The 25,907-nt window shown below is 39.4% G+C and overlaps 1 protein-coding gene across 3 annotated transcripts; it reads left to right on the forward strand.

Annotated features, from left to right (window-relative positions):
• The first annotated feature begins 201 nt into the window (after positions 1–201).
• On the forward strand, positions 202–16,989 carry PIP (prolactin induced protein). 3 transcript variants are annotated; one of them, XM_014739254.3, is made up of 7 exons: positions 202–284; positions 4,286–4,495; positions 7,580–9,316; positions 10,666–10,930; positions 12,856–12,961; positions 16,308–16,422; positions 16,744–16,989. In XM_014739254.3, the coding sequence occupies exons 4-7, from the start codon at positions 10,836–10,838 to the stop codon at positions 16,866–16,868; spliced, it is 441 nt and encodes a 146-aa protein (XP_014594740.1). In that variant the 5' UTR covers positions 202–284; positions 4,286–4,495; positions 7,580–9,316; positions 10,666–10,835; the 3' UTR covers positions 16,869–16,989. The 3 variants fall into 3 exon arrangements, with proteins under 3 accessions (XP_014594740.1, XP_023495634.1, XP_070121219.1); XM_023639866.2 differs by having other exon boundaries at positions 10,748–10,930; XM_070265118.1 differs by having other exon boundaries at positions 7,580–7,724; positions 10,748–10,930.
• The last annotated feature ends 8,918 nt before the right edge of the window (positions 16,990–25,907 follow it).

Raw genomic sequence — 25,907 nt, forward strand, 5'->3', positions numbered from 1 at the left:
AAGAAGGCTACACATCGGATCAAAAATTGCAGTTTTGATGAAACAGGCATCCGTCATAAGCCTTGAAGGACCTACAATCTAAAGGAAAAAGAAGCATGCCTAAGGATTTAAGGGTTGCGAAAGATCAGGAGCCAAAACAAAAGCAAAGAATGAGTCACACCTACCCATGGTGTCACAACTTTGTCTGATTTCAGATAACGCTTCTCCCACTATTTCAGAATAACTCACAGGCTGCCATCCTTCTCATACCCACTTCCACAAGCTAACATCATGTCTTTTTCAAGGTAAAGTGTCATATTTATTGCAATGTTTATGTATTTCTTAACCATCTGACATGTGTGATATTATACTATATTTTTTTAATTGATTCCTCTCTTTATTTTACGTATCACTGAGAATGTTGTTAAGTGTTGTGCCCTTACTCCCATTTTTCTCATAAGGCTTGTGGGTTTTGTTGTGACATTGTGCACAGGGCAGTGATTTTTAAGAACACATATGTCACATTATAGCAGACATGTATACAGGCATGCATCACTTAATGACAGGGATACCTCCTGAGAAATGTTGTTAGGCAATTTTGACATTGTGCAGACATCACAGAATACTTACACAAACCTAGACAGTATAGCCTACTACACACCTAGGCTGTATGGTATTAATCTCATGGGGCCACTGTTGTATATGCAGTCCTTTGTTGACCAAAATGTCGTTATGTGGCTCATGACTATATATCCAAAATCAATGAATGGATATTTGTACTAAAAGCCTGGATGGAAAGAAAATAACAGTTTTCTTCAAAATAGCACAAATGGAAAAAAAAATTCCAAATGTTCATCAACAGTAGAATGGAAAAATAAATAATGGTACATTTAGATAATATAATATTAAACAACAATGGAAATGATTTAATTACTACTCAGTGCAACAATCTACATAAATCCTGCATAAATTGTTTTGACAGAAATAAACCAAAGCCAAAAAGTGTGTGTGTGTGTGTGTGTGTATGTAATGATTCTACTTATATGAAGCTCAGGAAAATGAAAAAAAACAACCTTTGATGATAAAAATAAGGAGTTTTAGTTTAACATTGAGTATATTGACATGAAGTGGGCACAAAGGAGGTTTCTGGTATAAGAGAAATAATCTATATCTTAATTTTAGTGGTGGTTTCAGAGGGATATTTCTTTGTAAAAATTTGCTGAGCTCTACTTAAAATCTTGGCATTTTATGTATGTTATAACTCAATAAAAATATATACAGAAAAATTTCATTTAAAAATATAGAGAGAGAATTGAAATACACAGCAATAATGGAATACAAAGTTGGAAGTAAGGATAAAGGACTCAAAATGACCTAAGACTTTGTATTATTCAGAGAGTTGATGTAATTAATATTAACTGTCATGTGACATACACATATTAAAATTTCTAGCATAACCCCAAGAAAAAGTAATAGACCATATAACATAAAAGCTAATATAGAAGAGAAATTTAATAATAAAAAGTGTATTGATTCTAAAGAAGGCAAAAAGAATAGAAAAAGGAACATAGAGGAGACAAGAAAAATATAAATTATACAGTTTTATAGTAATTAAACCCCAAATATATTGATTATTAAGCCAAGTATAAATGGAGTAAATGCCTAGATTAAAAGGTTAGTATTTTCAGACTGTATAAAAATTCCAAAACTCAATTATATGCTGTTTATTAAAAGCACATTTCAAACTTAAGAGTATGAAAATACTGCAAACAAAAACATGCAAGAGGATTTGCCAGATAATAAGTAACAAAATATAGCTAATGTCACTATACTATTATTAGACGGAATAGACTTTATGGCCAAAAGAAATACTAGAGTAAAGAGACAAAGTTTTTATTGAAAAGTTCAGTTCAATAGAAAATAAAACAATCTTAAATTTATTTGCACCTAATAATACAGGCTCAAAAAACATAAAGCAAACTTTTACAGAATAAGAGAAATTACAAAGCTTTGATCGTAAACAGATTTCAACACACCACTCTCAATAATTTACAGAAAAAAATTAATATAAATTTAGTAAAATATAGACTATTTGATGACAATTTTTTAAAACTTGATCTATTAGATATTTATAGATACAGTTTAGATAATATCTAAAACATGATAGTCAAAAATACACATTCTTTTCAAGCACACACATAACTTCATAGAAACTGAAAAAAAACTACATTTCAATATGGATAAAATGATGGAAATTATGCAGCATATATTAGTTTCCATTGGTGCTGTAACAAATTACCATAAATTTAGTGGATTAAAGCAACACAAATTTATTTTCTTATAGTTTTAGAGCTCATAAGTCCTAAATCAAGGAGCCAGAAGGGCTGTGTTCCTTCTGGAGGTTCTAGGGGAGAGCCTATTTCCTTTTCCAGATTCTAGAAGTCACCTGCATCACTTGGCTTGTGGTCCCTTCCTTGTATCACTCTGACCTCTACTTCTGTCATCATAGCTCCTGCTTTTACGCTAATTCTCCTGCCTCCCACTTTCCCTTATAAGAACTTTTGTGATTATGATAGGCCCACTCAGGTCACCCATAATAATTTTCTCCTCTCAAGACCCTTAATGATATCTAGAGAGTCTTTTTTGCTATATAAGGTAACATACAGGTTCCAAGGATTAGGACATGGACAATTGACAGTGCCATTATTCTGTCTACCACACATACTATATCCTCCAAGCTCAATATAAATAAACTAAAATCAATAATAAAATCCTATACTTAGTACCTTGATTGTGGTGATGGTTTCACAGGCATATGCAAATATCCAAGCTCATCAAATTGCATACATTAAGTATGTGTAGTTTTCTGTATATCAACTATACTTCAATAAAGCTGTTAGGAAAATCCTATGTTTGGAAAACAAGGCATACTTCTAAATAAGACATAGATCTAAAAAAATTACAATGGAAATTAGGAAATATTTTAAACTAAATGATGATTAAAATTCAACATATCAACTTATAGGATGCAGCTAAAGCTATGCTTCGAAATAAATTGATAGCTTTAAATATAGATATATTACAAAAGAAAAAGACAAAAATCAATTAAGCATCCATCCCAAGAAGTTAGAAAATAATAGCAAATTAAATATAAAGTAGTAAGAAATAAATGAGAAAGATAAAAGCACAAACTAAAAAAAAAAAGAATATACAGTGTCAGGAGTATTTTCTTAAGACTGATAAAATGGATTAATACTGGGTGAGACTAATAAAAAAGGACAAAAAAATGCACAAGTGGGAGATATAATTACAGATCGTACTGACATTAACAATATAATCAGAATATCATGTACAACTTTATGCCAAAAAATATGAAAAATTAGATCACATAGACGAATTTCTTTTTGTTGGTACAGCTTAAGAACATACAGCTTTAAAAAGTGAAAAAGACATAGGCTGGATAATCCAATAATTAATTATTAAAGATATTGAAACCATATTTGAAAATCCTCCCGCTAAAAGAACACCAAGCCCCATTAGCTTCACCAACCACTTCTACAAAATATTTCAGGAAGAAATAACAATTATATACAATTATTCCAGAAACTAGAAGAACACTTTCCAACTCAATTTATGAGGCCAACCTAACCCTATGACAAATTCTGACAAATACATTATGGAACATATACCTGAATATCCATATGGGAAAAAATTAATCTTGATCCCTTCTCACATCAAATATGAAAGTCATATACACATGGATAGTAGATCTAAATGTCTAAAGAAACAAAAATAACCTTCTAGAAGATAATAAAAATGAGTATTTTCATGAACTTGGAGTAGACAAAACATTAACCATAAAGGAAAATATTGAGACAGGTAAATATTAAAATTAAGAACTTGTGTTCATAAAAAGATATGATTAAAAGAGTGAAAGGCAATATATACAGAAATCCTACATTCAATAAAAAAAAAGACAAGTAACCCAATTGAAAAATGGGCAAGAGCCTCGAACTGCCACTTCACAAAAGGGAATATAAGATATTTAGAAAACATATGATAATCACCAAAATTCAAAGTAAAACCACAATGAGCTCCCCTACACATCCATCAGGATAGCCAAGATTAAAAGGACTGACAATCCCAAACATTGTTGAGGTTGTAGTGAAATGGGAATTCTTACACCTTGCTGGTGTGCAAATTGGTACAACACCTTTGGAAAACATTTTTGTATTATCTACTAATAAAGAAGATACACATACAATACACAAAGCAATTTCACCAAAACCATTTTTTTCCCTCCTAGGCACACAGCTAGTCTACATTTCCCAGTCTCCTTTGCAGTTTGACATGACCATATGACTAAGCTGTCACCATGGGAATGCAGGATGAATGATATAAGCCACTTCCAAATCTGGCCCATTAAAAGACTCTCCATAACCCTCCGTTCTCTCTGTCACCTTTTACCAGCTGGATATTAAATCCAGGATGCGGGGCTGGCCTGGTGGTGAAGCGGGTAAGTTTCCATGTTCCACTTCAGTGGTCCGGGGTTTGTCAGTTCACATCCCAGGTGTGGACCTATGCACTGCTTGTCAAGCTATGCTGCAGCAGGTGTCCCACATAGAAAGTAGAGGAAGATGGGCATGGATGTTTGCTCAGGGCTAGTCTTCCTCAAAAAAAAAGAACATTTAAAAAAAAAGCCAGGATGACCTTAGAAATGACATTAAAGATGACAGAGCTTCTAATAGCAGGGTCGTACTCCTGCCCTCTGTCATCTCCAATAGATTTTATGTGAGCTACAAATAAACTTCTATTGTGTTAAGCCACTAAGATTTTAGGATTAAGCTATTAAGGCAGCTAGCATTCTTGTTGCTAATGCACACACGCACATACACACACACACACACACACTCATGCTTATCTCAGGCTGGGTTTGATTCGTAATGAAATACTTCTGAACTCAACTTGGAGGCAACTTCCTCTTCGTAATTGATAACATACTCACTATGAGTTAAATGCCTTTTGTGCAAATCCTGAAGCACTCATGCTTTTATTAATTGTTGTTGTTAGTGCTGTGAAGTCAATTCTGACTCCTAGTGACCCTGTGTACAGCAGAGCAGAACCCTGGCTGGATCTTTTTGTGCCATCTTCTCACCCTCCAGCGCTGTATCGGACAATGCTCTGTTGGTATTCCTAGGGTTTTCATGGCCAATTTTTTGGAAGTAGGTGGCCAGGTCCTTCTTCCCAGTCTGTCTTAGTCTGGAAGCTCTGCTGAAAACTGTCCACCATGCGTGACTCTGCTGGTATTTGAAATACTGGTGGCATGGCTTTCAGCATCAGAGCAAAGTGCAGCTGCCACAGTATGACAACAAACAGACAGACGGGTGGTGTGATTCCCTGACCAGGAAACGAACCTGTGCTCTCATGGCGGTGAGAGCACCAAATCTTAACCACTAGACCACCATTTTATTAATTAGGAGGCAATATAAAGTAGTCATTATGAGTGCCAACCTGAGGTTCACTTCTATCTGGATTTGAATATCACTTTTGCTATTTGTTGGCTGTATGATTTGAACAAGTTATTAAAAGTCTGTGAGCTTCCTTTCCTCAAATGTAAAAAGTTACGTGAAGAGATAGTGAATGTGCTTAAAGGCTTAGACTCTGGTATCAGACTATTTGGTTTTGAACCCCAACTCTGCCAGTTACTAACTTTGCAATCTTAAGCAAGTACTTTCTCTCTCTAGGCCTCAAATTCTCCATCTGTAAAATGGGGACAATACTTAAGTTATAGGATCATTTTAAGGAATAAGTGAATAATATGTTAAGCACTTAGAATACAGTCTGACATTGTAAGCACTCTATAAGCATTTCTTCTTTATTGTTGTTTTTGGTATTTGAAGAAGCTCCACACAATAATTCTGGGGTATGTGATTCTCATGAGAAAATCAGGCAAAAAGAGCTGAGCTCTACTTCTGAGATGTTTCACAGTGGGAGAGTGGGTCATATGTCAAAAGGACTCAGTGTATAAAAAGTGATAAGACTTGGGGAAACACTGTGGTGGTGGGCATACTACATTGATGAGACAGAAAAGGGGGCATTTCCAGCAGTTACCACTAAGAGACGAACATTTGGATCAAGGAAGACACTAAGAAAGGTGTCTGTGGAATATAATGTGTAAAACTTCTCCCTCTCCCCTAAAAGAATAACTAAAGATCTATGACACCATTCAAAACTTTTGAATCAAATTTGTATTTTATCATTTTTAGGTATGTTTATTTGGATGTTTTTTAGAATGTATGGATGAACAGAAACAGGTCCAAAGGCTGCCAGCTCCATTTAGCTTAACCTGCAAAGTACTAAGTAGTCCTCAGTAAATAGAAACTCTGATACAGGGCTGATCATGGCCTATTAAATTTCTTACTTTGACTGCCTCCCCCCTATACTCTGTCTTATTCATCTCTGTATACCCATCACCTCTCTGTCATGGTAGACACTCAATCAATATTTGTAGAATGGATTATCCGAAGGGATTGGGTGGATGAAGGGTGGAGAAATGAATATATAGAAGAAAGGATGAATGTTGAGATTGTTCACATCAACTTTATGAGAAAACACTCTAGAAGGGTCAATCATAGAAGATAAAATGTATGCTTATAGTGGGCCTTGTATTTACCCACTTTAGGACTCTCCGTCAGTGTTTGGGCATGCCTCACTGGAGCCTTGTCCTCACCAGTAGGCACTGGAGGAGTTAAAAGCTCAGGTTCTAGAACCAGAATGTCTGGTTCAAATTCTGGCTCACCTAAATATGTATTCACCATAAAGTTGACATGAAGCCTCAGGGCTGCTCATTTACAGCCTCTTCCAAGGTCCTGTAGCTGTATTCCAAATTTGAAAGTGTTTGTATTCTACTTCTGAAAGCTGTTCCCAAAATTGTAAAACAAAACTTTCAGATTCCACAAAACCTGGATCCAAAGTTGTCTCCACCAGTTACTGGCTATGTGACCGGGGCTCAATATGTTTATGTGCTATGTGCCCCCATTTCCCCAATTGTAAAATGAGAGAAAGTTGGGCAACCTACTTCATAGGGTTGTTTTGAAGATTGAGTTATCAGATGTAAAATCTTTAGTACAGTGTCATGCACGTACATGTGCTCAATTTGTGTTAGCTTCTATAAACCCCCTTTCTGGTCATTCTTTATATTCCTCTTTCATGAACCCTGTCAGGCCAAGATCACCTTGCTCTTTGCAAATATAGCCTGTGGCAAGCTCCTATTTTATCCTTAATCCCTTCCCCCGCACCTGTGCACATTCTCATCTATGAGTCTCCTGAGTTGTTTACAATCTGATTTTATTAACCTCTATTTGGTTTCTTAAACCTACTAGATTTGTTCATAACTTAAAAGATGTGACATTTGGGTTTCACTTTTTCCCCCTATGAGCCAACTGCTAGATTGGTTTTCTGAACAATAACACTGCGAAGAAGGTGGCATTATCCTCACTTTTGTCATAAATGACATACTGATAACGTTCCTACATAGTATCTACGAAAGTGTGGCAGCTACTTAGATTCTATCTTACCTCTTAAATATTAATTTTTTCAGATATAGTCAGCTCCATGAAGACTGAGTCTCTGTGCCAACTATGAAACAGATTTGGAACACGTGGATTTGTCCCTGGTGGATTTGCCTAGTTCCTGATTTTAAGCTAAATTCAGTGAAAATATACAAGAAAACACACTGCTGCAAGGTTTGCTTGACATTGTTCATCTCCCTCCAGCTCTTCTACGCAGTTTGGGGAGCACTTGAAGAAACTATGTTGCAGTGATTTACTAGATTATTGGCCCTAAAACTACATCACTTTCTAGAATCATTGCTATTTAAGTCAGAATTATTTAACCAACATCTACAAACATTGAAATCAGGCTAAAAAACCCAGGATTCCTATAATCCAACATATATGATAGAGTAAAAGATAAATTATGGTCATTCCTACTGGCCCTTAAGGCATCCTCACCATATTCTATTATTCCATGGCCATGAGTTTTCCTTATATTCTTGAGAATATATGATAATCATTTAAAAAATAATGATTTTTAAACTAATATATAGGTAAATATCATCATGTAGTGCCTCTCAAAATTATGCTCAATAGGCAATAATCTGTCTTGTATCCCAGAATTTCACTGCCTATTGAAGTCACACAGAAACATCCTGAAGTCCAACAAAAATGTCATTCAGAACTCATCACAGCATACCTAGGAAGTATATCTTCTTCACTCCCCATCTGCCCTTCCCAACTGAAATTCATGCTATTTTAGGGGTTTAGAATCTGGTTTACCCCAAGGTTTCAAATGTGCTTTCAACCAATATGAATTCCAACTCTTTCAACATTTATTGTCCCTTCCTAAACACCAGCTGTATTAGGGTTCTCAAAAGAGAAACAGAAGCAATAGGATCTACATACATACATATATATAAAGAGAGAGATTTATTTTAAGGAATTCACTAACGTAATTGTGGAGGCTGGCAAGTTCAAAATCTGAAGACCCAGGGGAGAGTTGATGTTGCAGCTTGAGTGTGAAGGCGGTCTCAAGTCAATTTTCTCTTCCTGGGGATCCTCAGTTCTTTCCTCTAAGGCTTTGGATGAGGCCCACCTACATTATGTAGAGTAATCTTTACTCAACATCTATTGGTTTAAATGTTAAGCTCATTTTTGAAAATACCTTCATAGTGACATCTAGACCAGTGTTTAACCAAAAACCAGGTACCATGGCCTAGCGAAGCTGACACATAAAATCAACCACTGCACTAGCCGTGACCAGCATAGTACTTAAAATGTGTCACGTACACTGAAGGTTCTGAGTACTGCAGTTTCCTGAAGACCTATGAGAGAACAGCGTCTTTACCTTCAATAGATTTTCTCAACCTATTTTCTTCTGCCCCTTTTGGAGCACTGCCTTTTGGGCAGTATGCTGGAGGTACTCCTCAAGGATGGGGCTATGCCTTCAAAGGGAGTTAAACCCCAGCTAAGAGCTCTTCCTGGATTTTTCCCACGTGGACACGTCCTAGATTCTTTTGCCTTACTTCTTCATTAATCTCAGGTAGCATGTCCCTCTAATGAAAATTATGCAAATAAGTAAGAGAAAGAGCAGGTATAAAGAAAATTACAACATGGGAGAATGTTTATGAAGGAGGGCTACTGTGACCAGGGTGAGACGGAATGAAAGCATTGTTCTTAAGTACACAGAATGGAAACAGAGAAGAAAACATGTGATCACAATAACAGCTGAAGTTATAAGTGAGGAGTGATATGAATGTCAAGTTCAAAGGAAAGAGGAGGTAAGTACAGGAGTACAATAAGCAGCAAAGCAATTTAGAAAAATACATTCAGAAATCAGAAGCACATATTTAGACTTTAATTCTGAATCCTGCCTATAGCAACATACATAGGTAACTCCCAAAACCCGGATTTTCACTTTCATGCCAGATGAGATCTTCCTGGGCTGCCATCTGTCATGCGAAGGATAGGAACAAATTCCACAATGTCATACATCATAGGTTAAGGAATACATTTAGTTGAGTAAAGAGAAATATCACAATGTCTGCAAGAGTGAGTCTTCCTTTCATCCCAAGGAGAGAAATTGCAGAACCAGAGTAATCTCCTAGACATGGTTTGGGTTCTGTTCTAATGGGGGGAATCCTTCCCATTGTGGGTCTCCCTATGTGCTTGTGCTGTAAGACAAGTGTAAGAAAGTGGCCATGTCAATAGTGAAATAAGCAGACTCTTTGGTGCCAAGAAGTCTGATTTGAGAGTGCCAGCTATTTACAGAAATTGTCTAGAGTTAAAATATTGCCCCACACTGGGAACTGTGGAGTAGCTGGGGATCTTTGACACCTGTAGGACATTACCCTTGCCACTGAAGTTAAGGAGGACTCAACAATCACAAACATTTTCATGTCATCTAGTACTATGGCCTCACTTCTCCATCATCCAGAACAGCCCATCTCTAGTTGCCCCCTCGCATGATTGGTGGTGGCCCCTAGGGGAAGCCCTGATCACCTTAGCTCCCTAAGAAATTTTTTGAACAACATCTCCTCTTTTTTGTTTTTTTCCTAGAGATTGGCACCTGAGCTAACATCTGTTGCCAATCTTCTTTTTTTTCTCTTATTCTTCTCCCCAAAGCCCCCCAGTATATAGTTGCATATTCTAGTTTGTAGGTCCTTCTAGTTGTGGCAGGTGGGACACCTCCTCAGCAGTGTCTGATGAGCGGTGCCATGTTCACGCCCAGGATCCTAACCTGCGAAACCCCAGACGGCCGAAGCGGAGCACGTGAACTTAACCACTTGGCATGGGTCCGGGCCCCCCATATCTTCTCTTGAATTTACTATAATTGGATAACGCAAATGTGTCCTAGAGCTGTGATCTGAAATCTGATACCACAACTGGGGTCTCTGCCTCCGGAGACTAGGGGAGCAGTGAGAGAAGCTAAGGCTACATACAGCAGGACTGTCAGGCATATAATGATGATGAGGGGAAAGAAACCATTTCTGTAAGCCAAGAAAGAGCTGTTGTATCTTTTGAGGGCCTGCCCAGTCTGAAAAACTTTGACACTGAGGAAATGAGGAGGGATAATCTAACTCTTCTCCCAGACTCCAGCACTCTAGCTGAGTGTTGACTTTTTCCATAGAAAAACAAACTTTAGTTCAACAAGGAAAGATCATGAGTGGGAAGGGCAGTTGGGTAATTGACCACATGGATCTGCCTGGCAGCTCTCCTACTTCCTTGATCTGCATATAAAGAGTGTGCTGGGCACCCAGGACCCTACTTCTCGAGGACGTCACATCTGTTGCTTCCAGCATGCGCTCTTTCCAGCTCCTGTTCCGGGCCAGCCCTGCCGCCCTGATCCTGGTTCTCTGTCTGCAGCTGGGGATCAACAAAGCTCAAGAATACACGTGAGCCAAACCCTTCTCCTCCTCACACACACAAAAGAAACCTAGGGGAGGGCTCCTCTCTTAGCCTGGAAATGTACATATCCCTTCCTGAAAACTTTTTCAACTTCCCAGAACTTCAGTCCCAGGAGCTCTCACGAACTCCACGCCAAGTTCGTCTTTTCTCCTCTTAGGAAGCCCCATCAATACCCCTCACATTTCTACCATAGGTTTCCCATGGAAATAAGGCTGCCAGTATAGATTGTAATTAACAATTAGTCTTACTTTAAGGCTCTAATCCACATCCTGTTCCTACACTACACCTTCGTTAGATTTCTGCTCAGTAAACTTCACCTTCTCACACCTTGCCTCCCAGAACAGCAAGTTTAACAGGTCTGTGAGTTCTAACAATAGCTTTGGGCAGCTTTGGCAGGACTCACTGAAGAATCAGAGGTCCTGGTCACTGACCCTTGACTTCAAGGTCTGAGGTTGAGCTAGGCCAGTAGCTTAGACATTCTTCCTACTCTGAAGCCCAAATATGAAGGTAAGGACCACTCACCCTTTACCACCATGGACCTGGGAGAGCAAGTTCAGAAGCCAACTTATTAAGAGTACCTGTTTGAAGGAAACAGGAAAAAGGGGGCAAACAAAATGAAACAAGAAATGGAGCCAGAGTCCGGGGAAATGCAAGGACACTCAGCAAATCTAGAAAGTTTTCTATACAGGAACAGGGTGTGGAATGTTGGGTTTGCAGATTGTGATTTTGGCGGTACCCTCTGTGGCATGACCAGATGTCCTGTTCTGGAGGTAACCCCTTAGGGTTTTGACAAGCTGGTATAATGGAGGCAGGCGTCCCAAGAAACCTGAGTGGGGACAGGTTCAGATACAGATGTCACTCCACTTATCCCTGAGGGGTAGCAAGTTGTTGAAATAAGCTATGCTGATTAGGGTGGCCAACTATCCCAGTTTGCCTGGGAATTTCTTGGCTTTAGCACTGCAAGTCCCTCATCCAAGGAAGCTCCTCACTCTTGGGCAAACTCAGATAATTGCTCATTCTAGCTAAGCTGGTCATCCTTCGATCCTAAATTTATTCACAAATGGGAGGAAGTTTGAAGACACTTAAGTCTTCATACCCCTTTCCTGTGCACTGAGCACTAGAGCATCTGATACAAGAAATGGAATCTCTCCAAAATCTGGGATGTTTTACCCTAGGAAAATGGGGCTGTGAAGCATTGTAGGCCAAGAAACTGAATTCTCTCCTGTCCCGTTTTCTGGAAAGGAGAAAGTAATTCTCCTGGTCTTGAACCCAGTCCTCATTGACTGAAGAAGAATACTTGACCATTCTCCTTGCCCCCATTTCCTTTCTCCTATCAGGTTGTGGTGTGTGGCCTGAATGTAGGATAGTATCTAAAGTTCCCAAACATGGCCATGTATCCAAACCCCCTACAGAGCTAAATAAATACAAATTCCTAGGCCCCATGGGGAACCAAAGAAGGAAGATCTTCAAGGATGGTCCTACAAACTCCTCCAGTGATTGAGATGTTTATGGATTAACATGACTCTGTTGATATGAAATTTTCTCCTAGTGATGACTTGAGCCCTTCCATTCAGTGGACAATCAGCAGAACCCATAGAATTTTATTAGGCAGTGGTATGTGATATTGCACTTTCATTCCCTTTTTAAATTTATTTTTTGTCATTGTAAGAAAAGAAGATGCTCAGTTTTAAAGTATCCAAGTTGCTTTACTAAGCAAAACTAAAACTGTACAAAACAACCAAATCAACCAAAACTCAAAAGTTCCCAGGAGATTCTGATGCTCAGCAATTGATCCAACTATCCCTCTCTCCTTTCCCTGCACCTTCCCTGTTCCCCCTGCCCTGCTCAATGTACCCCCTCTCTCATGGATTGATCTCTGATCTCTGCCCTGCTTCTCTCTTCCCAAAACCAGTCGAAGGGCGATAATAATGGACTTGCAGACACCTCAAACTACAACAGCAGATGAAGAGGTCACTGTGAAGCTTAGAGTTGAGACAGAGTTGAGAGAATGTATGGTGGTAAGTAGAGGCCTGGGAGAGTGAACTCAAAAACCCTACTCCTTAATTATGAATACAATTAGATTAAGCTCTCAGTTTAATATCACATATTATTATAATAATATAATGAACAGCAATCCATGCTTCCAATTCCCCTGTATATTGTGCCAGTTGAGCCTCAGAACAATCATGGGAGCTCATGGCCAATTATGGTTCTCATTTAACAGATGAAGGAAACTTGATCCAGAGAGGTGTAGGAAGGAAGAGAAAGAGAAAGCAGGAATGGGTAGTGAGAAAAGCACAGCTAAGAGGGAGAAGAGAAAAACGTCGAAGAGCTGGGGAGAATTGGTCAGAGTTCCTCCAAGGTCCTGGGCACAACTGCTTGAGATAAGGGGTGGGAGGGGGGTTCTTACAGGAAAAACTGCAACCCCATTTGGTAGGTGGAGGCAGTTGGGGAGAAGAGAGATGGTGCAGAGAACATGTGGGATACGACTCCTCCTCTTCAGTAAGCCCTGAACCGAGTCTGCTTTCATCTCTCCCTTCCTCTGTTCTCCTGCTCTGTCATCAGAAGTTGACTCTTGTTCTAGCCTCCGCTCCCTGACGAGGAGCCCACACTCTCCTCCTCCCTTCTCCCAGCTCAGCAGTTGTAGGAGGGAGGTCCAATCCCTGCCCTAGATCAGAGGTTCTCAAATGGTAATGTGCATAAGACTCACCTGGGCATCATCCCTCCTGTCTGGCTGCTCTGGGCCATGAGGGAAATGGACCTGTGCAGGTTTCACCCACAGAGACTCTTCCCCCAAGGAAGAGGGTGTCCTTCTTCACCCCACTGGCAGTCTTCTCAGGTGTTGTTACAGACACACAATCTGTTCCTTGTTAACTATCTCTGTTCTAAGGCCAAGACCCATGCATCTCCCCCTCCTCCTTCCAGAAAGACACCCTCTCGAGTAGCACAAATATTTCCCTACGGCATGAGTTTCCTAATTCAAATTAGATTTAAGGACAATTGTTAAATAGAAAACAAAATTGGGAGCTTGAGGATTGCTATTCATTAAAATATATTCTAGAAACGGCCCCACACTTGTAAGAGAAAAATTTCTGATCATTGAGCAAAGAATAACACAGCTGCTTTGTCAAATTTTTCTGTTCACAGTCCAAGAATATGAACCATGTATGTTAGTTTGGGGTGAGAGGGAGGCTGAATCATAATTTTTTAATGTTCTATTTTGTTTATCATAACCAGAGACGATAAAAGGAATGAGAACATGTGCATAAAAGTTTTGTGATAATGGCAGTTTTTGGTGGTGATAGATAATGAAAGTCCATTTTACTTCATTAAAAAAATGTGTTTAATCAACAAAGTGATATGTGGTATAATTTTGTGTTACTGTGATTAAGACGGCTGTGTTTTAGGAACAATGCTAGTATAACAAAATAAAGTGATCTTTTTAAAACCTACCCAAGTGCAAGTGAAGGGCAAAGAGTTCCACAGAATAAATGATATTGCAAATTAGAAAGAGTTTACGGGAAAGGAAATCCTGTTAGTTCTGGTCAATCAATTTTTATTTGTGGCTTCTGATAAAAATAAATGTCTAGCTATGAAAAAATCTTCATATTTTTTAAATTTTAGGAAAATATAATTTTTTATGTGTATAAAGTTTCTAGGACCTAATCCTCACTTTCTATCAATTATAATGTTTTTGCAACTAAATTTGTGATCAAGTGAGGTATTAGGATCACAAATATAAAACTAAAATAGAATACATATACTCTCAATCATGTAATATAATCCTTTAATTGAAGAAAACTTGTGGTAAACCACAGTGCTCAAACGTTTGTGATATGGACCATTTTGCTGGTCTCACGAAGCTTATGGAACCTTATAAGAAAATTGCATTTAAATGTGTAAACAAAATGCATTGGATTACAAAGAAAAACTACCATATTGAAGAAGAGTAATAAAATTACTAAAAATAAACTTATGATACAGAAATAGACACGTTTCTTTTGCGACACATTAGCTGAAAAGGCAATACATTTAGAATATAGACAAGTTAAATTTTATTTTATAAAGATTATCTATGTGATAGCTGTTGTTGCTTAGCTTTAATAAGTACCTTCAGCTGTGCACTAGTCTTTGCCAACAAATCACAGGTGTCGTGCTGGACATCCAATGGGTTCTGAGGTTTTGTTTTGATCATATAAGTTTTAAAAGTTCTAATTCATGAAGATATATTCTTGAAAATGTAATAAAAAGGTAAATGAGGCAAGTGTAGGCTTCTCTAAAGAAAGGCCAGGGTCTCCAAAGTATTTGGAGTAAACTTCTAACAATGAGAATGCTCACTTCCACTGTTTGGGGCTGATGGGCTATTCAGTGCAGCTACCTGGGCAAGCTTCAGGAGTCGGGCAGCGGCCCCAGCCATGACCAGGCAGCAACTCGGATGACTCCTGTGTGTTCAAGGTAGCAATGAGTACAGACAATATTCTGAAATATCTAAATCTGTAATGTGGTATGAACACATCTCTTTCTCCTTGTGATAAAATCAGACACACTGCTAATGCCACTGTGGTTCTCTGATGACCCTCATAACAGAAGGAATACTCGATTTCAATGAGAGCTTAATAAAATAAAGATACAATTTCTGTCCATCTAGGTTCAGACTTGCTGAACTCTGTTCACAGACATCTCTGGGTCTATGATCTGGAATTAAAGCCCTGGGCTGAACACTAACTAGACAAAAGCTTTCTGACTTCGCTGAAATGCACATATGCAATACTCTGGGGCTTTCAGTTGTAAAGCGATCTCCAATTAAAAGAGGAAATTTACCTTCAAGATTGCCTTTGCTTATCGAACAGCCAGGTTTGGTAGGTAATTGTTTTCCTCTCACAATTGAGGAAAGGGAGAGTGAGAGATGTCACTTTAATTATCAAAGGTCACAGAGTTCTAGAGGAGTACAGGTGGAGTTTGGTCACAATCTGGCAACAAGGCCTGGCTTTGCCTTCTACGCCCAGACAGCCAGGCTGAAAGCCCTGGCCGGGGAACTAAAGCAAGCCTGCTCCCGGGATGAACAGCTGCCCCAGGATGAGATCTCCTGGCCCTGTGGGTTCACTTCCCCTTCCCTCCCCAGCCCTAGACCCACCCTGCTAAAGCAGGAACTTGAGGGCATGAGCACAGACAACATTCTGACCTAGACTTTAGCTCCTGAAACAATACTCCAAAAGTGGACTCCCCCATGCCTCTGGCCCACCTCTGTCCCTGCTCTTTGCCCCCTAAGGACGTCCTCCTCCTCCTTTGACCTCTCCTGTCTTTTCTCCCTTTCCTATCCCCAGACTAACACTGGGTACTCTCTTCTCACCTCCTCCTCCCCAGATTAAATCCTATCTCCTAAGCGACGTTCCAATCGATGGTGCTTTTAACTATAAATTCACCAGCTGCCTCTGTGAAAATTACCCAAGAACCTTCTTCTGGGACTTTCAGACCAACAGTAAGTATAGGAGTTGTCCAGGGGAAGAACCATCCACCAGGGAGGGAAAAGCATGAACAGAAGCATGGCTCTGGATTTGAAGCAGAACCCCAGGGCAGAAGGGTGAAGGAAAGGGAGGGAAGAAGAGGGGAAAGGTAGATGGGGACCACGCCCAGGTTTGAAAGGTGAGAGCTGGTGTGAGAACGCTACTAACAGAGATACATTTGCAAATAATCCGGGGAAACTGAACTCCAATGGGGAGGTGCGCGATACTAGTGGAAAAGATAGGACCCTGGGGTTAGAGTGTTAACCAGAAATGATCTTTGTCCTTGTCTCTTTCAGGCACTGTAAGAATAGCAGCAGTGGTTGACGTTATTCGTGAACAAAATATCTGCCCGGAAGATCTAGCAGTGATACCCATGACTGCAAACCGTTTTCACATCTTGAGGACCCTAAATAAAGTCTGATCTTAATGGAAGCCTTTCTCTCTCTGTTCCCCAACCCCAGGTCACAGGTTTCCCAGGTTTCCTTTAAGGAAACTTAACTGGGGTACCTGTTGTGATCCGTAAAATAAACTTCTCACATGCTTCTCTGTGTTCTGTTGTGTTTTCCCTCCAAAATCTATCCCAGAGGAGCCTTGGGGTACCTAGAATGTCTAGAACGGTCTTTCAATGAAGATTTACTTAAGTGAGTTTATGGATTCTCACTGCCCACTGGTATGAAGAGGGAGAGAAGAAGAAACAGAGGAGAGGGAAATCATTCTCACAGGGAAGAAAAGTGGTGGACCTAAAATTCATAGCAAATAGGGGCTGAACCTGGACATCACTCAAGGCCCCCTACTCCTTGGCCCTCCTAAATCCCATTGCCCCTGCAGGAACCACTTCAGATCCCAGGAGATGGGAATGACCCTGCCTACAGCAGGGTCAGGGACCACAGAGTCTGTGGTCCCCAGAATAAATGGTGGCATTCTATTCTATTCTGTTGCTTCTTTTCAACCAGTGAAAAACGATGGACTAAGTGATGCCAGTGGACACTGGGCTGCACAGGAGGCATAAGAGGCTGAAGAAGAGAGGGGGCCCTGAGGGACTCCACCAGAGAGTGCCAGAGGGACTTCTTGAGGGACAGGGAATATGAGTCAAGGTCACAGGCATGAAGTGGGCAGAGGGCATTCTGGCAGATAGAACAGCAGGCACCAAGAGCCCACAGCATCAGGGAAACATGATCATTGGAAAAGATCACTTGACGTATTAATTAGAATAGTAGCATTGATCGTACACTTAACATGTGCCAAAAATGTGCTGAATATTTTCACTCACATGCTTTATCATATGTCCTATTAAAGACAACCACAAACTATAGATATACAATAGAGTATTATTCAGTCATGACAAAGAAGGAAATCCCGCCATTTGCAACAACGTAGATGATACTTGACGGCATTATGCTGAGTGAAATAAATTAGACAGAGGAAGATAAATACTGTATGATTTCGCTTATTTGTGGAATCTAAAAAAGCTGAACTCATAGAAACAGAGAGTAAGGTGGTGGTTACCAGGGGCTGGGCAGTAGGAGAACTGGGGAGATGCTTGTCAAAGGGTACAAACGTCCAGTTACAAGATGCATAAGCTTGGGGATCTAAGGTAAAGCATGGTGATTATAGTTAATAACACTGTATTATATACTTAAAAGTAGGTAAGAGAGTAGATTTTAAATGTTCTCATCACAAAAAAGAAATGGCAATTATGTGATGTGATGGAGGTGGTAACTAATGCTACGGTGATAATCATTTTGCAGCACATAAGTGTATCAAATCAACACGTGTACACCTTAAACTTACAAATGCCATTTGTCAATTATATCTCAATAAAGCTGGAAAATATTTAAAAACAAGTACAATTTTCAAAACCACACATGTTAACTCTTTATTCATTCAACAAATATCAACTGAGGGCCTACATGTGCTGTTACCTGCTTTAGGTAATTTGTTTTACAGAAGTGAATCAGGAATTTTTCATCTTGATCTTATGAAGCTTATACTCTTCATGGGAGACAGACAATAAACAAGCAAATACTACATTTATCTTCGTTTATGGGAAAACTGAGATGAGAGAAGGTAAGTAATTTGTCAGATATTGTAAATAGCCAGAAAGTGACAGAGCTAGAATTTGAACCATGCAGGCCACCTGACAAGAGCCTGTGGTCCTAACTTCTACAAGGCACATGCATACTCCCTTCCTGACTTATGTGGGCCCCTCAAAACTTCCAACAAATAGCATTTCTAAATCGCAAATTTTAACTCCTGCACTCGTTCTGTGCACAGCTTTACCTCCTGTGAGTTCCTCCGTCCTCCATTGCAGCTAGAATTCTTGATTGCCTAGAGTAGTGCTATCCAGGAAAAGTAAAGAAATATATTTTAAGCTACATGTGTAATTTTGAATTTTCTGATAGCCACATTTTTTCAGAAGCAAAATGAAACAGTTGAATTTAATTTGATATATTTTATTTAGCCTAACATATCCTAAATATTATTTCAAGATGTAATTAATATAAAAAAATCATTGCTGAGGTGTTTCACACTCTTTCATTCACACTAAGTCTTTGAAATCCACCGGGCAGTTTATACTTACAATACACCTAAGTTGGACTAGCCTCATTGCCAGGTCTCAATGGCCACTTGTGGTCAGTGGCTATCACATCAGACTGTGAAGATATTAAACATTTCCACTATCTCAGAAAGTGCTATTGGACAGAGCAGACCTAGAGTCCTAACAGAGCAAGGCTTGCTGCCAGCCCTCCTGGTAAAGGAGAGCACCAGCTCCTACAACTACCGCCACATTACCACTATCTTCATTCTACTGAAAAAATGATAGATCGTTCTCTGAGAATAGCTTTTCTGCTGAAATTTGCTATGAACAGCTTCATTCCTTTAGCAAACTACCTCTTGATTTTATTGGAGGTCTTTGTGGCTAGATATTTCTTAATACTTAGCTGAAACATTGTTTTACTCCAAAAAGGCAATTTGCAGCCTGATGAGTATTTGTGGAAGTCTGTCAGAGGAAGTAACCAGAAGTGTCAAGTCAGAGAGACTAGCTGAGGAGAATAGCCTGGGTGATGGCAAATGTCCAGCAGACCCAAACATCAATCCAGGAGGTGTCCACGAAATCATCAAGAATATCTGGACACGTTACATATGGTCCCAGATGTATGTGGTGAAGAGAAGGGGGTGTTCAATTCCTGAGGACCCCCTAATTTAGCTCTAGCCCTAAAGAATGCCAGCCTTCAGACAAGGCCAGCCCTCGACCCCCAAAGAAAGAAGCATAATATTTTGCACTGAAGCCATGATATCTGGGGTTTCCATGACCCACTTCTTGAACCAAGAGAATTAAGTGTTAAAGGAAGAAAAGTGGTGGCATAATGAGAGGCAGCTAATCTTGGCCCACCAGGCAGAAGTATGGGCAGCATCAGGGCCCTGCCCACCCTAATCCCAATCCGTTCCTCAGGAGTCAGAAGCCAGAAAAGAACCTAGAAACTAGAAAACATTCCGACTTTCTCACATAACTGCAAATGTACGTGCGTGCACAGTCAAAAAACACAGTTGTTGAGGAGTCAAACAGGCAGGCTTTCTCCTTCTCTTATACCTGACAGAACAAACAAAGGCTTTCTGTTACAATTGGGTAACCCCTTCTAAAAGAGATCTGAGGCCACCCTAGACACACTGGGGACATTGTGTCCACCATAATGTCACAAACACACAGTCCACTTTCCCTTCCTGTACAAATATGGGAATGGAGCAAGTGGCTGCTCCGTACTCAGTGCAAGTGAAGCCTTGAGGGGCTCTCTCATGATGAATGGGACCAGGTTCCTCCCTCTCTAAATGGAATATCTTCAGCATGAACCAAGGAATAAATAAATAAATCAACAAACAAACAAACAAACAAAAGACAAACTCAGGATTAGCTACGCTTTCTAACCCCTATATCTATCCATCTCTTTCTCTGACAGACATGGCCCTTTCCTTGTTGGCTGGATATTGTTTGGAGGCCTAAATGTGACACGTATAAAACTTAACTTGCCATTTCATTTTTCCTAATCAAATCTTCTTTCTAGAGTCTCCATTTTATTTTGCTAAGCAAGGCCAGTCACATAGAGCCTGGGGTCTCATCCTATTCTTTTCAGTATGACTCCTCGTTACCTTTCTTATCTCCTCCATTGGGATGAACACTTTGTTGACGGCCCTGTGTTGGATTATATTTTGAAATAGAAACACTTTTAATTCTTAGCAATTAATCTTTTATCCTGTAGCCCTTTTACTATTAACACTAGACAGGTTGAAATTGATAGCTTCATGAGACAGCCAAACACAGAAAACATAAAAACACAAATACCTAGCACTTGACTTCCAAGATATAACCTTGAATCCAATTTTAAAAAGGCAAAGTTTCAAAAAGCCAATGAGAGAATGAAATCTTTTTGAGGACAAAACAAGTTATTTTTCAAGTCTCAAAAAACTGAGCCCAAAGGACTTAGAGCATAAAGTTGACACTATAAACAATAGAGCCCAAGAAGAACACATGATAACCTAAGAACCAATTTGCCCATCCAGAGGAAATAAATTCTACTGGCTATTGAGGGAGGGAGACTGAGGGAAGATAATAGAAATAAGTAGTAAAACAATTAAGTTGGTATTGGTATGCGCGGCCGGGAAAAGACCTATATTAGTCAGGGTTTTCCAGAGAAACAAAACCAAAAGGATATACATTTAAATATATATGAGGAGATTTATTATTGGCTTACATGGTTATGGAGCTTGAAAAGTCCTACAATCTGCCATCTACAATCTAGAGAGCCAGAAATGCCACTGGTGTAATTCAGTCTGAGTTCTGAGGCCTAAGGATCTGGAAGCCAATGACGTAAGTTCCAGACTGAGTCTAAATGCCCCTGAATCAAGAGCACCAATGTCTAAGGGCAAGAGAACATGAATGTCTCAGCTCAAGAAGAGAGAGAGGTAATTCACTCTTCCTTTGACTTTTTTGTTCTATTCAGGCCTTCAACTGATTAGATCATGCCCACCTGCATTAGTGAGGGCTATCTTTGTTTTTTGGACGTAAAATTCATATATAATGTTATATAATTTTCAAGTATACAACATTATAATTTGACATCTGTGTACACTGCAAAGTGATCACCACCAAAAGTCTCGTTACCATCCATCACATACAATTGACTCCCTTCACCCATTTTGCCCACCCCCAACCTCCTTCCCCTCTGGTAACCACTAATCTGTTCTCTGTATCTATGAGTTTGTTTTTGTTTCTGTTTTGTTTGTTCACTTGTTTTGTTTTTTCGGATTCCACATAGGAGTGAAAACATATGTTATTTATATTTTTCCAGGTGACTTATTTCACTTAGCATAACACCCTCAAGATCCATCCATGTTATTGCAAGTGACAAGATTTCATTCTTTTTTATGGCTGAGTAGTATTCCATTGCATGTTCCCTATCTTGGCTATTGTAAATAATGCTTCAGTGAACATAGGGGTGCATCTTTTCAAGTTAGTGTTTTGTATTCTTTGGATAAATATCTAGAAGTAGAATAGCTTGATCAAATAGTAGTTCTGCTCTTAATTTTGGGGGGAATCTCCATATTATTTTCCATAGTAGCTGCACCAATTTACATTCCCACCAACAGTGTACAAGGGTTCCCTTTACTCTACATCCTCTCCATCACTTGTTATTTCTTGTCTTTTTGATGATAGGATGGTTATCTTCTTTATTCAGTTTACTGATGCAAATGTTAATCTCTTCTGCAGATACCATTACAGACACATGCAGAAATACTGTTTTCCCAGCTATCTGGGCATCCCTTAGCCCAGTCAAATTGACACATAAAATTAACCATCACAAGACACCAGAATGATCAGAAGGGAACTGTGCATCCTTTATCAGGGCTATACTCTGGAAAGAAAGCTTGCAGAAAATCGTGCACATGGTCAGAGCTCTAGTGGCCAAGGTGGATATCTAAATGGATAAAAGGAATGAATGAGTAAATCCAGTATGATAAGGCAAAGCAGGCCAAGAATTCCGATGCTCCTCCAAGAGCTCTGATCAGGAGATCAGAGAGGCTGAGTCCCTCATACTTGGAAAAGAAGGTAGAGTCATGTCCTCCAACTAAATGTCATGGGATAGAAGCCATCTCAGCCTCTGTTCCATGAAAGCAGGAGCTAAGACAAAGGCAAGTGAACAGGAAATTTATGCGGCAATGTGATACCAGGGAAGTAGGAATGAAGAGCTGAGGGGGTGAGAAGGGAAGGATGAAAAAATAGTCAGCGTTACCAAGTTGGCTACTATTCTAGGAGACTGGTAGATCAATCGGAAAGGATTTTCTGAGGTACCTTATGAAATATGTCTCAAAAGTATTTGCCCACAGGATGAATGAGGAAACCATTTACCCATTAGCTCTTATTACTCAAGGAATAGTCAAGAGAGATCCTACTAAGTATTAACTCCTATGCCCTTCTGAATTACACTGTATGAATGCTGAGTGCATTTCTATAGACATGCATGCTCAGCATCACAAAGGCAAGAAGCAAGTGACACCTGGTATAGTCTAGAGCATAGCATTGTCAAGTTACACCTGCATGAAATTGTCCAAAGCCACTGGTCCCCATTTTAGTGGCTGTTACAATGTGTGAGGACAAGCAGAATCAAAGTGGGACATGAGAACTGACCCATTTACCAACAAAGAAGAAATGACCTGAGTAAATTAGCAGCAGATGCCAGCAGAAAAAAATCATGAGCTAGGTACCACTCTTGCCCTGCCCACTACTAGAGTCTCTATAAAACAGAAAAAAGGAAAGAAAGAGGTACAACTCAGAAGTGACTGAATTTTAAACCTAATGAGAAATTCTTGTATTGAATTGGATTTATTAGAAGATGTCTTCTTTTGGTTTTTACATTAGACAGAATAAGGGGTTGGAGACAAAAACCAAATTTAGTTAATAAAATGTAAATAAAAAGAAAGAAAATCTGTGTTGTGAACTGTGAAAGTTGTATTTGCTGCATTTATATCTGCTAACGCTGCTAGAACACCCACTACCTTGGTGCTTAACAAGTGTATTTTCACTGAAATGACTTGGAGACTCCTTTCCCTAAAGGATCTGTGGAGTCAGCTTAGCAAATGTGTGGGGATGACAGTGAAAGGCCTTGGTCACAGGTCCCCGGGAAATCCAGAGGTTGTCAGCGGCCAAAAGGCTAAGAAGCTCAAGGAGAAAGGCTGTGGTGACTATTCACTGAACTCCTCCTGGAATTTTGGGGCCCAGATGATGCTAACAGGGTTTTCCTTAGAAGAGCCATTCTAAGATTCTTGCTGTGGTATACGAGTGAGACACCAGCTCAGGACTAACACTAGGAAGATGCAAATGATATTTAATTTTTCACATATCTGGGTCAATTTTAAAATCTTCCTCCTTGACTTGAAAAACACAAATTTACCTCCTCCCTAAGTCAAGCTTTTAGTCAGCAAATATGTTCTGAGTGCCAAACGTATTCCAAGCAATGTTCTAGGTGAGAAAAGTCAATATATGTTATCAATCTGTGCCCTAAATGGTTATCCTCAGGTGACTGTCATTGGGAGTTATTGTTTCCAGAGCAGATCTTGAAATCTACGTTCCTAAGATATTAGAACTTTATCTATTTCCTGACCAAGAATAGCCATGTTACTATGCAGGTGGTTCAAAATATATTAACTCAGTCAGTTTTTTCACAACAATTTCAATAGTCCAAGTTTATTAATTTAAAGAAAAGACAGGTAAACTATAATACCAGTCATTTCAAAAATTATTTGGTGGTTGGCCTCTTTAGCTAATTCTTTATGTTCCCATCATTTGTATCAATCATCTGTCAAAACCGTGACAAGTCTCTGTCTCAGTTGTGATTTAATTTTATTTAATTATATATAATCTTGGAGATGGAGCCCTCTGTTTAGTCATACTGCCCACACTATAAGCAATTATGGCTATATATCATTAATTGGTTGGACTAAATTAATTCCAGACTCAGGATCCTCACTAGGTAAGGCTAAAGAGTGTGTGCCCTTGAGAGAACAGACATGGCTTAGGTAACTGCCCCACATATAAAGCACATCTGGTTTTCAATGAATGTCAGTATGAATGAATGAATAAATGAGTCAATATATTAATGAATGAATGGTTGGACAGAGTTCTGAAAGGAGATGGATCGGTGAGTCAATACTATCTACCACCAGATAGAGTTTTCAAGCCCACTTTCTTCTACCTATTTGGATTCCTTCAGCACAGATATCAGGTTTCTTAGGAACTTATTTCTATTGCTGCCATAACAAGTTCTCACAAACACAGTGGCTTAAAACAACACGAATTTATTATCTTATAGTTCTGTGGGTCGGAAATTGAATAAGCATCTCATTGGACTAAAATCAAGACATCAGTAGGATTGTGTTCCTTTATGGAGGATCCATTTCCTCATTCATTTGGGTTATTGGCAGAATTCACAGAGTCCCCTACATCTCAGAACTACATCAAACCACACATACAAGAACTAAAACTTGAACCAGGGCATGGAATCCTTCTCGGCCTCTGTCTCTCTATCTCTCTCACCACAGCCACGAAAAGTTCTCCACTTTTAAGGACTCATGTGATTAAATTGGACTCACTCAGATAATCCAGAATAATCTCCCCCTCTCAGTTCCATAATCTTAATGACATCTGCAAAGTCTCTTTTTCCATGTAAGGTAACATATTCACAGCTTCCTGGGATGAGGGCCTAGATATCTTGGGGACCATTATTTTGCCTGCCATATATGAGTAGTGAAGAGTGTCACAGAAGTGAGAGGAGGAACTCAGACCATATGACTTGATCCAAAAAATTCCCTATACAGATGGTCCTCGATTTATGGTGGCTCGACTGACAATATTTCAGCTTTACAATGGTGCAAAAATGATATGCATTCAGCAGAAACCATACTTGAAATTTTGAACTTTGATCTTTTCCTGAGCTAGCATATCATACTCTCCCATGATGCTGAGCAGTGGTAGCAAGCTGAAGCTCCTAGGCAGCCACACAATCACAAAGGTAAACAACCAGTACATGTACAATTATAACGGACCCACACAACCGTTGTGTTTTTCACTTTCAGTATGCAATAAACTACATAAGATATTCAACACTTTATTATAAAATAGGCTTTGTGTTAGATGATTTTGCCCAACTGTAGGCTAGGTAGTGTTCTGAGCATGTTTAAGGTAGGCTAGGCTAAGCTAAGATGGTTGATATGTTAGATGTATTAAATGCATTTTCAACTTACGATATTTTCACCTTACAATAGGTTTACCAGGATGTCACCCGGGAAGTCAAGGGACAGCTGTACTGTTTATCGCTCTCTATAGCTTCAGTTTCCATGCAGAGCAAATGACCCTGGAAGTAACTGTTTCCTCATCTGTGACAGAACTTTTAGCACATGTACATGAGCT

Source organism: Equus caballus, chromosome 4, assembly GCF_041296265.1.
Source record: "Equus caballus isolate H_3958 breed thoroughbred chromosome 4, TB-T2T, whole genome shotgun sequence".
NCBI lineage: Eukaryota > Metazoa > Chordata > Mammalia > Perissodactyla > Equidae > Equus > Equus caballus.